The 13125-nt window shown below is 40.2% G+C and overlaps 1 protein-coding gene across 2 annotated transcripts in view; it reads right to left on the reverse strand.

Annotated features, from left to right (window-relative positions):
- Nucleotides 1-13125, reverse strand: part of LOC114463194 (zinc finger protein 385A-like) — a 45714-nt gene that overhangs the window by 25249 nt on the left and 7340 nt on the right. For both annotated transcript variants that reach the window (XM_028446555.1, XM_028446556.1), the window contains one exon: nucleotides 11-156. In XM_028446555.1, the coding sequence (XP_028302356.1) occupies nucleotides 11-156 (146 nt within the window). The remainder of the gene's footprint in view (nucleotides 1-10; nucleotides 157-13125) is intronic.

Consider the following 13125-nt stretch of genomic DNA (forward strand, 5'->3'; position numbering starts at 1 on the left):
TAGGACGTACCGTGTTGAAGTTGTGAAAAATGCCGATGCTGGCTGGGTGAGGGGATTCCAAGGGGAACTGGAGGAAATGTTTCATGTCTAGAGGTGGTGGGATGACAGGCGGGCTCCTGAGAAATGCAGGGACTGGGCCTGGTCGGTTTACACCCCCTGTGAAAAAAGGTCAAATAAGGTTATTTGAGAATGGGGGGAAAAAAGACAAAACACTTCGCAGATTCAAATGATAGTGGCCAGATTTGTACCCTATAAAAAACAAACAAAAAAAAAAAACACAAAATTTCAGGAGAAGCTTTGCTTTTCATTTAAAATGTTGGACCAATTTTTAGACCAGAAAATGTACTGTATGTGTATGTTTATTTTAATCTACAGACCCTTTCTAAAAAATTAGAATGTCGTGGAAAAGTTGTTTAATTTCCGTAATTCCATTCAAAAAGTTAAACTTTCATAGATTATAGATTCAGGGCCCACAATTTAAATGATTTCAAGTATTTATTTGTTTATTTTTACATAATTTGGGCTTCCAGCTCATAAAACCCACGAAAACAGGAATTCAAAAAATTAGAATACTGTGAACAAAAAAAAATCACCATTTACTTTTCAGTTTTTGCAACAAAAAAAGAGGAGAAGAAGGAGATGGAAGGAGAACAGAACATTACACCCCAAATCATGACTGACTGTAGATATTTCACAGTGGACCTCAAGCAGCTTGGATTCTGTTCCTTACCCGTCTTCCTCCAAACTCTTGGACCTTGATTCCTGAATAAAAGACACTCTTTACTTTCATCAGAAAAGAGAACCTTGGACCACTGGTCAACAGTCCAGTCCTTCTTCTGCTCTTTTTTTCTGAAGTAGAAGTAAATGATGATTTCTTCACAGTATTCTAATTTTTTGAATTCCTGTTTTCGTGGGTTTTATGAGCTGGAAGCCCAAATTATGTAAAAATAAACAAATAAATACTTGAAATCCTTTAAATTGTGGGCCCTGAATCTGTAATCTATGAAAGTTTAACTTTTTGAATGGAATTACGGAAATGAAACAACTTTTCCATGATATTCTAATTTTTTGGAAAGGGTCTGTATATAATAATCTTTTTACAAAGGTGTTCGATTCACAGATTTAGATTCACTCACCGTTAAAGTGTATGTGTACTAAATTTAAACCATCAATTATTTTTTTTTTGTATTTTCAATGATTGATTGATTATACTTTATTAATCCCAGAGGGGAAATTCAGTGAACAAAAGATGTGCACATTTATAAAAAATCAAACTGCAATGTTTACACGGAACGGATCACTTGCACGGACTGATTGCTCGCGTGACAGGATTGAGCAGGAGAGAGAACAAACATCCTGGTGGAGAAGTCTGAGAGAATCATTTAGTGATTCAGAGGATACTTCAGTCACGTGGGACAGCAAAACCAAAACAACACTGTTGCATTTGATGTAGCAGAGTAACTGTAGTTTGATGTAATGGTTGGTGGCAGTGACTGAGTACTTTTGGCTGCTTAAAAAGCACAAGCGTTACCTGACTAAACATTTAGTATACACGTGATCTTTCAATAGAACTTGCATTTAAGGTTCACTACATGTACGCTTCTTTAGGTACAATCTCTAAATGCCTAAACCAGCTAGGTTTGATCATCCGCTGGTCATAATGCACAGTGGTATTATTTATCTGAATCCTCCACCCTTCTTTCCTCACATCTGTTCTGAGCTTTTCTTGTTTTGTTTTCTCAGAGCAGAAGTTAAGCAGTGCTAAATGCCTACACTTGAGGTTTCTGGAGAAAAGCAGCTGAGCAAAGCTCCTTAAGTTTCCCAGCTTGCGTGCTGAAGATATCCGTCGTTTCTCCACTTCTCTCTGTGACTCACTGCTATAGCTCAGTGTGTCGTCCCTTTTTTATGGTAACGCATTCTGTCAGTTTGTCCCAATTGTTCTTCTTCTCACTTCAGCACCAGTCTTCCTCGGTCGTTGCGTCATCCTCTCCATCATCCTTCAATTTTCCTCTCCACACATCACTTGTGCCTCCCCTAGTTTTTCTTCTCCTCTGTATAAAACCAGCAGGATTCTTCAGGCTCAATCTGGCAGCAAAGATAATATGAAGTCATAATGTTGTATTGCTGCTGCTTTCTGACTTTACAGTTTTGAAAAGAAAAACCGCTCACTTGTGGGGATAATAGGGAGAACAGGCTATTTGGGTTCGGGCAGTGGAGGAACTTTTCCATGTCAGAAGGGAGGGACAGAAGGAATGTGCTGTCAGGATCAGAAATAGATGAAAGGGAAAGTCTTAGCTTCTGGCATTTCTCTTCACACGGTTGCAGTCCCTGTGATTGAAGCTGAGCTCCAGCTATTGTCCTTTGTGAATGCATGCGTACAATAACTAAATAGAGAAAAAAAAAGAGGGTGTTCACAAGTGTGCACAGAGAAAATAAGGTTTAAATTAAGAGGTCACTGTTTGAATGACCTTCAGGTGCGGGGGTCAGCACACTGCTCACATCACCGCCATTTATCGCATCATGTGACAAACGTCAGAGAGCTTCAAAATATCTGCAGCAACAACAACACGCTTCAACTCGCAGTGACATTCCTGCATCAGAAAGTCCACTACACAAACATCCATCAGATCCTCATCATGATAAGCCATTGCATTAAAGCCATACAAATTTAGGAGGAGGTAAACAAAGCATTTGTTGTTATTACTATAGAAGCTTTACTAGTGGTGCCCTTATTCTAGTCCTCAAAAGCTCGTATCCTGCATGTATTTTCATTCGGGGGGAAAATCATAACCCCCTCTTTTATTATAGTAGCATCTATCATTACTTTTTAATTACAGATAGCTGGTGAATGAGAAAACAATCTCATTATCTTGTGACCTTCAAGACATCCAAGGTCACCAGTAAGTATTTGTGCAGTTTCACATTGTAAGGGCTTCTATTTTAGCCTAAACACAATAGCAGGAAGAACGCAACAAACATGTTCAACAAAGCGTAAAATAGAGCATTAATACTGTGTCTCTGCTGTGGGTTTGTCTAAGACGTATCGTCATTGTTTTCTCCAGAGGTTGTGGAGTGTGGCCTTATCACGCTTCTGGTAAATCCGCAGCTCATTTTATGCTGCATTACATTCCAAAGGTCAGCGCATGTCTTCTATTATAAATCTCTATTGAAAGTGGGGATAGTCGCAGCATTTTGCAGTTACGCATTTAAAGCTGCCACACATGGTTTTGTGCGTCATATTCAGCAGCGTTTTACACAATGTGCGGTGAGTGAAACAGCATTGTTCACCGACCTTCCCTTCTCGTGAGTGATTTACAATGACATCAGATAAAGCGAACGCTGTAACTCTTCAGCAGCAGCAGGAAGCGGAGCATTGGAGAGCATTGATCGGACACGTTCGGAGGGGCGTTAAAGTGTTAAAGAGCTGCCAAAGTCCATAAATCCAACCTTCACTGTCTACAACACTTTCTTTTTTTTTTTTTTTTTTTTGACAAATGCAAATGTTTGAGAGAGAAAAAGATCAATTCCTGTGTAATAGCTTATTGAATGTGTGTGTATATTGTGAGAGAGAGGTAGTTGGAAAGAAATGAAGAGGCTCAGAGAAAGAAGAGCCTTTAAGCCTGCAGAGATAGACAGATCACTATTCACACGCGCACACACACACACACACACACACACACACACACACACACACACACACACACACACACACACACGCACACACACACACACGCTTGCACATACCAATATTCTGTGACTAAGGTCTAGCAAATTGGCAATTCATTTAGTCAATTTAAGTGTAATGATCATAGAGGTAATGTCAAAGTCAATGACGTCACAAGTGATCCCTACCAGCCCCCCCTCACTATCTTGTGCTCCATTTTATAATCAAAGGACAGCAGAATTTGAGCACGACTGTTTCTCAAAATAAAATCCCATGAAAATGTAAAACACTCAACACCAAAGCACATTTCCATGTTCCAGATTTAAAGTATAAGAAAACCAGCTCGACAGCCACTTCACATCTGCATGCAAACAGCCCTCTTTTATGGAATTGAGCGTCCACGGTGGATTAGCTGAGCTCCCCCAGAAAAATAAATTCATGTGAAGTATTCATTGGCAAAAGCAGAAAACTCTGTTTTTATGAATTTTCAGTAAACAAGTATTTTCATGATTTAGTTCAGGTAAAGGAGTCGATCGAATCAAAGTTGAGTTTTGAGAGGCGATATTTTCTCCTTGGTCAAAGCCACTAAACTTTGGTTTGACTCGTATCACCTAATTATCTGCTTCTTCAAATGAACTCTTCATGTGCTCTCTCTGCAGTGAAGAACCTCAACAGGGATAGAAGTTACCTAAAATATCACTGGATTGCCTGTTGCTCGATTTGTGAATGTTTTGTCATCATTGTCTGAATAGCTATAAACATGGTAAATGCCCCTGGACTCCGAGTTGATTAATTATAGGCAAATTGATGTTACAATGCCTGCAATATGAAATTTCCTAAGAGATTAGTTCATAGTTCAGCGTTAATTCCTTTTTAATTCTGAATAAAAGTCAATTCTTTTTTAAACTGACCTTGTAAACACTTAATTCCTAATGCAAATGTAATTCTGAATTAAACTTAAATCCCATTAGGTGGCTGGTTTATTCCAATTTAAATTCTGAATTAAAAAAATCCTCTTTTTTGTCAACACCTAATTCCGCCTTTATTTCGGTCCTTCTGTGCATGCGGGACTTGCCGCGATGACGCGCTGGTGACAACATAGTACAGGATGGCTGCGCGGACTCCAGCCGAGAATATTTATTTAATAAGAGCCTTAAAAAACATGGATATAATGAAAAGAGTGGATGGACGGAAGCATAAACATTCACACAGACTTATTGCACACACGGACCTCGGCAAACGGAATGGCTTCATTGGGACATGAAGCAACAGTCACACGCAGTTTCACTAATGATGCGCGGATCATTATAAAGTCACTCAAAGTCCTGTAGCATGGAGGTAGAGCAGCTACTGCATTATCCGCTGGCTTTGATTGACCAAAGTACGATCTTCTGCCTCCTTTCTCCACTGCTCTATCGCTCTCCTTCTGCTCCGCCGAGCAAAGTGAAACTGTGCGTTATTGTCGAGCTGCTGCTTCAAAGCAATCAAAATAAAAACAGTTCTCATGTGGTCTTCTATGTTGTAGCTGAAAAGAAAAGGTTTTTTGTGTTTTTTCCCGATAGACGTAATACGTCACGTTCGCCTCCTGTCCAATCAGAGCCTTCGCAACCCCCAGATCAAAAGTGGAATTGAATAAAGCCGAATAAACCGGTTTTCTATGTAAACCTTTTATCCGAATTACTATTTCCATGTAAACACGAAGCAGAACACTTTAATTCCGAATAACTAATTCCGAATGAAAAAACATCACCGTGGCCTGTGTGTAAATCTAATGCCATCCAATTGGTAGCTTTAACCTCAAAGAAGTGTAACCTAAACTTTGTCATGATTTCAGGACAACGTCAGCTGGACTAGACAGGAAATCCAGTTTACTGCAGCTCATCTCACCTTTGAGTCAAAGGCAGCTGTTTCAATCCAAACAGAGGCAAAAAAAAACCCCACCACAAATACACACAAACAGTCACACTCCAGCCTTTGTTGTCTGATTGAACGATGCTCTGAAAAGAGTAACTGGCAGGCCCGATGCTGATTAATGCGCAGGTCTGTGTGTGATGAGGACAATGAGGAGAGGAAATGGTGAAGAGTAGTGTGGAGTGCCGCTGAAGGAGAACACATTTGATTTTATTCCACACTTTGTTTTAATGACGGATGCTTCGCGCACCAGTGCCCAGATTTAAATGCTGCCTTCCTCCCCTTCCTCTGAAAATGAGCGCGTGCCTTGGACTGTTTAATGCAGGTCCCACTGCAGCTCCCATCACTAGTCCTATGCAGTCTTTCAGATATTGAATACTATTGTTTTTCCCCCAGAGAATCTGCAAAGCTCTAATTTCAATCATTATGTCATAATAGAATTGAAGGCTTCTTCATTTGCATTAAAAATTCGTCGTCCCTTCAAAACCTGGTTATCAGAAAAGCTGGTGATAAAGAATGTAAAAGAAGCTAACTGAGAAATAATGACAGTGGGTCAAGTGGATCGAGTCGATTGAGCGAGGAAAAAAAGAGGTCTGGATGAGGTGGAAAGCATTGGGGGAGGGGGTGGGGGAAGGAGGGAAGGGAGCCGCATGCTTTGAGGTGAGTCCAAGGTGACCAGAGGAGGTAGAGAGCTGTTAACCTGCAGGTTAACGTACAGAACAAAGGCCATCTGCTAACCCAAGCAGCCAGTTATACTCTTTCCAGCTGAACTGCAACTCTACGTCGATGAGTTAAAGACAACATTGAGCTGCCAGGTCACAACGGCTTCAAGAGATTTTACTTTTAGCTTACACATGCAAAATGTTGCACAGATATTTATCTTATTTCAATGCTCTCTTTGTGGTAAAACATTATGTCATGACTCAGAATCGGCAAAACCGCTGTCAGTTTGCTTTTGAGTCAGAGGCCTTTCTGGGTGACTCTGTATCATATGAGTAAAACTAAAGCCTGTTTTTGTTGCCGATGTTTCAGAAGATTTCCACTTCAGAACAAAAAAGCCCAAACTAACCTCTTTACTAACCCCATACGAATGTTTCTCTGTTTGGCAATTGCATTGCTAAATGCTAAACGTATGTTCAGAGTGCATTAGTGAATTGATACAACGTGGCCGCTGCTACGTTCTCTAGCTAGAGGGCGGGATAACACTACAGGCAGAAGGACAGAGCTAGAGATGATAAATAAACTTTCTTTTGAGGAAAAACAACAGCTTTTAAAAGATGGGAGACCTACACCTGAATTACCAGACCTTCAGCAAAGTAAAGGTCAGAAAATGTTTTGTACTTTTCACAGTGAATGGAACAAAAGGAAGGATTGGCTTTATGGATGCGCTTCACTGAGGCTGTTCTGAGATGTTGTTGTTGTTGTTGTCATTTTCTCCATGTTTCTGTGCTTCCAACACAAACAACGGATGCGTTGTTGTGTCATGAGATATTTCTTGTTGGGAGAGTATGGAGGCTATATTAAATAATTGTTTAAGTTTCTTTAATGGTGTTTTACGATGTTGATTTTGTTATTGGTGTTGACATTGGTGGTCTCATTTTGCAACGCTCTGCCTACCCAACCTTAGTGCTCACGGCAGGTAGACTGTGACTAGCAGAGCTACGTGTGTGAGCGGCGTCGACAGCGCTGAGCTCCCGGTAAAAGCGCTGAGCTAGCGCTGAGCTCCCGGTAAGAGCAACACTTTTTTTACCGGTGGGAATGTTTTTGACAATATATCTCACTCTAATCACGTCCGTAACGTGCATACAGGTCTGAGCACAGATATAAGAAGACGGTGATGACGTAAACAGCAATTATCGACACATTTATTTGTCGGTGACTAATTCTGTTTTAGAGTTTTTGTCAACAATGTTGACTAATCGTTGCACCCTTAGTCCAGACATGCAATTATTAACTATTGTCTAAATCCATAATTTACATACATTTTATTTGCAGTTGAAAAGTAGTCAGCTTTGTTCAGTAAAGTTCTTGAAACCATCGTTTTAGCAATCATGCAGCTTGCCATTGGACTTCACTTACAAATGTTAATTTACTATTGTTGCAGTTTAATTTAAATTTTCTGGTCTCATCAATAGACTGAAGCATAGGATAACAGAATGGAAAAAAAACTTGCAAGGCAGTGAAACTTACTATTACACTTCCATGCAGCTAAAGGATTATCAATATTTTCCTCATTTTTATTAATGTCAATGTCAACTGGTGACCCACTTCTGACGGTTGGATTATCCCTCAGTTTGCAGCTGCTCACAGGTAAGCTGGAAAATAGAAAAATATTAACCTATTTAAAGACACTAAACTGTGAATTTAACAGCTGGCTAAACATGATTATGGGGTACATTATACACTTCCGTATCATATTATTTTCAGCTTGAATGTAAAGTTACGTGGGACACACGTTAGGAGGTGCAGAGCGGCACACGGCAGTGGTGGCTTGAAATGCTGTCCTCGTGTTTTTGAAGACAAAGCTTTGTTCGCTTAAATGTCGTATTACACGTAAGGGGAGACACAAATAGTAAAACAATACAACAACTAAAAGATGAGATAATAAAAGGCAAATATAGACTAAACCGAACGTTTTTTTATTCCCATATCTACTGATATACACAGACTATTTTTTTTACCCCAAACTGATTTATAAATCTCATCATGCATTGCCAGCTGAGTCAGTGTTTTAGTTTTTTCACTATAGGCAGAAAACCTGATACTGATTTGTACCAATATTACATTATTATGCTAAAATGTATCCTATTGTATTGTGGTATTTCTGATAAATAATATAACATTTCATTAAATCACACAGAGCCATTTCATAATATCTTAACCTGAAATAGATGTCCAACTATGCCTCTGCTAGGGCTTAGCTCTGAGGGCCCCGTGTGGTTTCTGGAGCCTTATGCACTGTATTCTGCATATAGCCAGAACATTTTAAGCACATTAAGAGAAAAGAAAAGAAAAGAAAAGAAAATTCTGCTACGTGTATTTGAATATAATAATAATAATAATAATAATACTAATAATAATAATAATAATAATAATAATAAAAGCTCCTTTCAGGTCACCCAAGGACACTGTACGGAACAAGATCAAAATAGATAAAAATACAAGTAGGATAAAAAGACAAAGTCCAAGTTGATTTGGAAATGTTGGAATTCATTTGAAAGAATTTTGAACATGTGGCTCCTCCGTCCCATCCAACAGGGAGCTGTCACAACATCCTGAATCCAGCTGCCACCTTTCTGTGTCATTAAACCACGGACAATATGTTGCACAGTTTGAGGTAAACAGAGGTCTCTGCAGCATGCAGCGCAAAGTGAGAACCATTTGGAGATACATCATGTCAACATGACCAGCAGCCATGCACCACATCATTTTTCACCCTTCAAACCATTTACACACCTGCTGAGATGTGGAATAACACACACCAGGAGAATTGGAACTGCAGAAACCTGAGCGTTCAATGTAAACAGGACTCCAGAGTACACAAAAATGAACACAGGTGCCAGACAGTGTTCTCATGCTTGTATGAACAATGGCAGCAAACATGCAGCCTCATTGTTACATATAAGACAGAATGCACCACCAGTGCACATTTGATCTTTATCAGATAGGAAAATTAAACATGCACTAAGGGCGTAGGCAACACCACGTTCTAAGTCACAAGCTCTATTTTAGGACAGATTAGAGCTTGAGGAGAAGAGGGTGGTTTTATGGTGTAGCTGTGGTCTTAAACTTAATGCAGGGGTTACACGAGGCTAGGAGTCAGCCAGATGGTTTAGTCACGGTCTGCATAACTCCAGAACAATAAACAACAAACAACAAAGAGACTTTGAGCTCTGTCTATGTGCCCCCTTGCTACTTTTGGTGACATGGGCTCCTTTAAATAACAGAGGCAAGTGTTCCGTGTAGTTACTTCAAGGCCTTCCTATGATAATTATGATTAGGGTCAACCTACGGTGGCTGGGAAGTGTCAGGTGAATGCATTTACAGAAACGAACGCAAATGCAAACAGGTCACAACACGAATGCAAACCGGTCACAACGGAAGTGTTTCCGACGGACCGGTATTACAGTCGGACGGGTATTATGATGTGATAGCCTGATATGAAAAATATAAGAGTATCCTAATCAACTTTCACTTACTTTCATACGCGTTTCAATGTCTTCTTCTTGTTCTTAACTGTTCTGGTGGGTTAAAAACATCCGCCAGAAACGTGTCCGTCTGTAATACCGGTCCGTCGGAAACACTTCCGTTGCGGAAACCCGGTGGCCGGGAAGTGTCAGGTGAATGCATTTAAAGAAATGAACACAAATGCAAAAAGGTCACAACATGAATGCAAAATGGCTACAACGGATACTCTTATATTTTTCATATCAGGCTATCATATCATAATACCCATCCGACTGTCCGACTGTAATACCGGTCCGGCCGGAAACACTTCCGTTGTGGCCGGTTTGCATTCGTGTTGTGACCTGTTTGCATTCGTGTTGTGACCTGTTTGCATTCGTGTTCATTTCTGTAAATGCATTCACCTGACACTTCCCAGCCACCGTATCAACCAGATCTCTTGACTGAAGGACAATTCAGTGGTCTTCAAGGAATACCTGAGAAAATGTCAGATTTGATATCCCTGGACTTGGTCAGCTAAAACACAGAGCAGCTATGAGCAGGTGTGTAAACAGACTTTCTGTCCATCAATTGAACATGACAGGAAGTCAGATCCAGCAACAGGGAAGAGCGTTGACAAGCCTATTTGCAGAGGGAAAATGCAGCACGTGGCATTCTTCATACCCCTGTCTAGTCTGGCCTTTATTATAATGTACTGTACCTGTTGTGGAATTGTATATAACATAGAGGTGAAATACCTTTGTGAATGATTTTATACTATAAAATACAATTCATGCCTTGTCGGCCAGATGTGACAGTTTATTTTATCTTCTCCTATATTGGATTTTGTTGTGTTTTTCTCCATTATTGCTTTGTTTTTATAATTATTGTTTTAGTTATTACTGCAGACAACAAAAGGATGAGTGTTAAAGCTGATTCTGAGAGTTGTTATTGGAGCTCTTGCTGTACATTAGAGCAGCCACAGCCGACAGCCAGCTGCACCGTTTACATACAGTACAAGAAAAGCACAGACAATTGGGTGGGAGAGAGTATAGGGATGAGTCTAGAGGACATTTTAGCCATGTAAAGGACAACAATCTGCTATAGAGAATTACCCGTCAGCACTAAATGCAACAACCCTACATCAGTAGTCTGGGGTGAACAAAATGGTGGCAATCGTATCTCACAGAAAAGCAGGGTATTTTTTTTCCCTCCTGGCTGATCTACAAGCATTATTAAAGAAAAAAGCCTCTAGTATAATAACATTATCTTTGATATCTTGCAGTTAAAACTTACAACAGGTACATTTTAGAATAGTGAAGTTAAACATGGGTTGCACCATGATACAAAAATAATGACCAACAGTTGTCATATCAGCAAAACAGGAAGAATAGTAATTTCTTTGAGAAATTCACAAATAATATGTAGTAGCAGCCCCTGTACATCAGGAGAAATTGAGGCAATTGGACTTGGAAGTTTTGCTTGAAGATATTTCATTTCTCATTAAAGAGGCTTCAGTAATAAACTGACTAGTTGGCGATCTGGGATTTATAATGGAGTGTTGATTAGCCTTGATTAACCTTTGGTGCATTGGAATACTAAATATTCCATGGTATTAGATAATGCAGGTATCATTAAAGCGAAGTGAAGAAGCCCCTTGAGGGGTGAAATGTCCAGTTGCCTCAAGGCACAAGAAGCGCAAGTAGCAATTAACAAGGCCTAGAATACCAAATACAACAAGGTCATTTAAAATGACATGTTAAGCTAAATGTTAAGCTAAATGGACTTTTCTGTGCTTTAAACATGATAAAAGTGATATTTGGGCTTCATACACATGCCCAAAGTGTTTTTTTTCATTGATTCCCTCATCGATAGTTAGAGGGTGATTTGCTCCTTTCTTACTGCAGGGTGAGCACAAACACCTCGCTCCAATTTGATGACGCGTTCCCACTAAGCTGGAGAATTTACGCCTCCAGGAAGCTCTCTGCCGTGATTGACATGTAAACAGACACGCCCACGAAGGTGATCATTTCAGCGTCCTTCACGCAGTGCTATATATGTATTTTCTACAGTCTGTGTATGTACTGGCGAACGTCCAGCCCCCACGCTCTGTCTCATGTTTATAAAGCAGCATGAGCTGGGCTACGAAGTGGGTGGGAGGAGGGTGGGCCGTCCTCTGGCCCTACGTCACCGTGCGGGGAGGAGGAAGTCAGAAGCACAGAAAATAAAACAACATTTTCACAGGAGCAGCATTTAAATGATGACAAGGAACAATTGCCTTTTCAACGGGTAGAAATCACCAAAGAACTTGACTTATAGCGCTAGCAGCCATCTGTCCTGAATTATCAGAGTTCCCCTTCAGTATAAATAGGGCTATCAGATAACTAGATAGACTTAACAAGAGTATGCTTTAGGCTACTTTCACATTGGGATAATCCCAGACTCGACCCAAATGGGTGCAGATCAGATGATGATGTTAACACCTTGATTTGGCTCGGTTTACGTTCACAATGAGCTTTATGAATCACTCCAAACTGACAGGAAACCCCTGTGAGTTACAGGAGCAGCTTGTTATTGATGCTGTAACTCAGATTGTACAGTATTGATATGATTTTCAGCAGCAAAAAGTAGCAGAGTGAACATGTGCAGGTCAGGTGAGTCAGTGACTCCCTGATTCGCTTCTTCTCAGTGACTCACAGTCTCTCTCTGTGTGTGTGTGTGTGTGTGTGTGTGTGTGTGTGTGTGTGTGTGTGTGTGTGTGTGTGTGTGTGTGTGTGTGTGTGTGTGTGTGTGTGTGTGTGTGTTCCCTGTGTTGGTAAAGCCACAGTTTCTCAAGCTAAGTTTGCAATCATTTTAAGACCCCCGTTTTAATCCGGACTAGAGTCTGGTTTCATGTTCACACGGGGTCAAACGAAGAGGAGGTCTGTAGGAATTGAATCATAGAACAGTCAAAGCAAGCCAGGGTTTGCTAGTGTCAATGCCCCCCCCACAATATGATTGTGCTATAGAATGCCATGCTACACTATACTATTATAAATGGCCTGTTTTAAACTCTGCAGATCTATGTGATAACAACACTGTTACTGCTCTACTCAAACCTATACATAAATGACATTATGTTGTACTAAATATGTTACACAACACTTTGCTATGTGGAACCAGAGAAAGTTAGACTGGTGATTCCAAGCTAGACTAGGCAGGGTTAGGAGAAGCTATGCTATTTTCTGCCATGCGACATCATATTAAACATTGTTGCTCTCTTTTCTTCGTATAGTTTTTAGCCTCTGAAGCAAATCAAATATGTGTATGTTTTTCAAACACACTCACATTCAATAATGAGTCGTTCTAAATGTCAATATTTTTCACCCTTGATTGCATTGCCTTGG

Source organism: Gouania willdenowi, chromosome 5 (assembly GCF_900634775.1).
Source record: "Gouania willdenowi chromosome 5, fGouWil2.1, whole genome shotgun sequence".
Lineage (NCBI taxonomy): Eukaryota > Metazoa > Chordata > Actinopteri > Blenniiformes > Gobiesocidae > Gouania > Gouania willdenowi.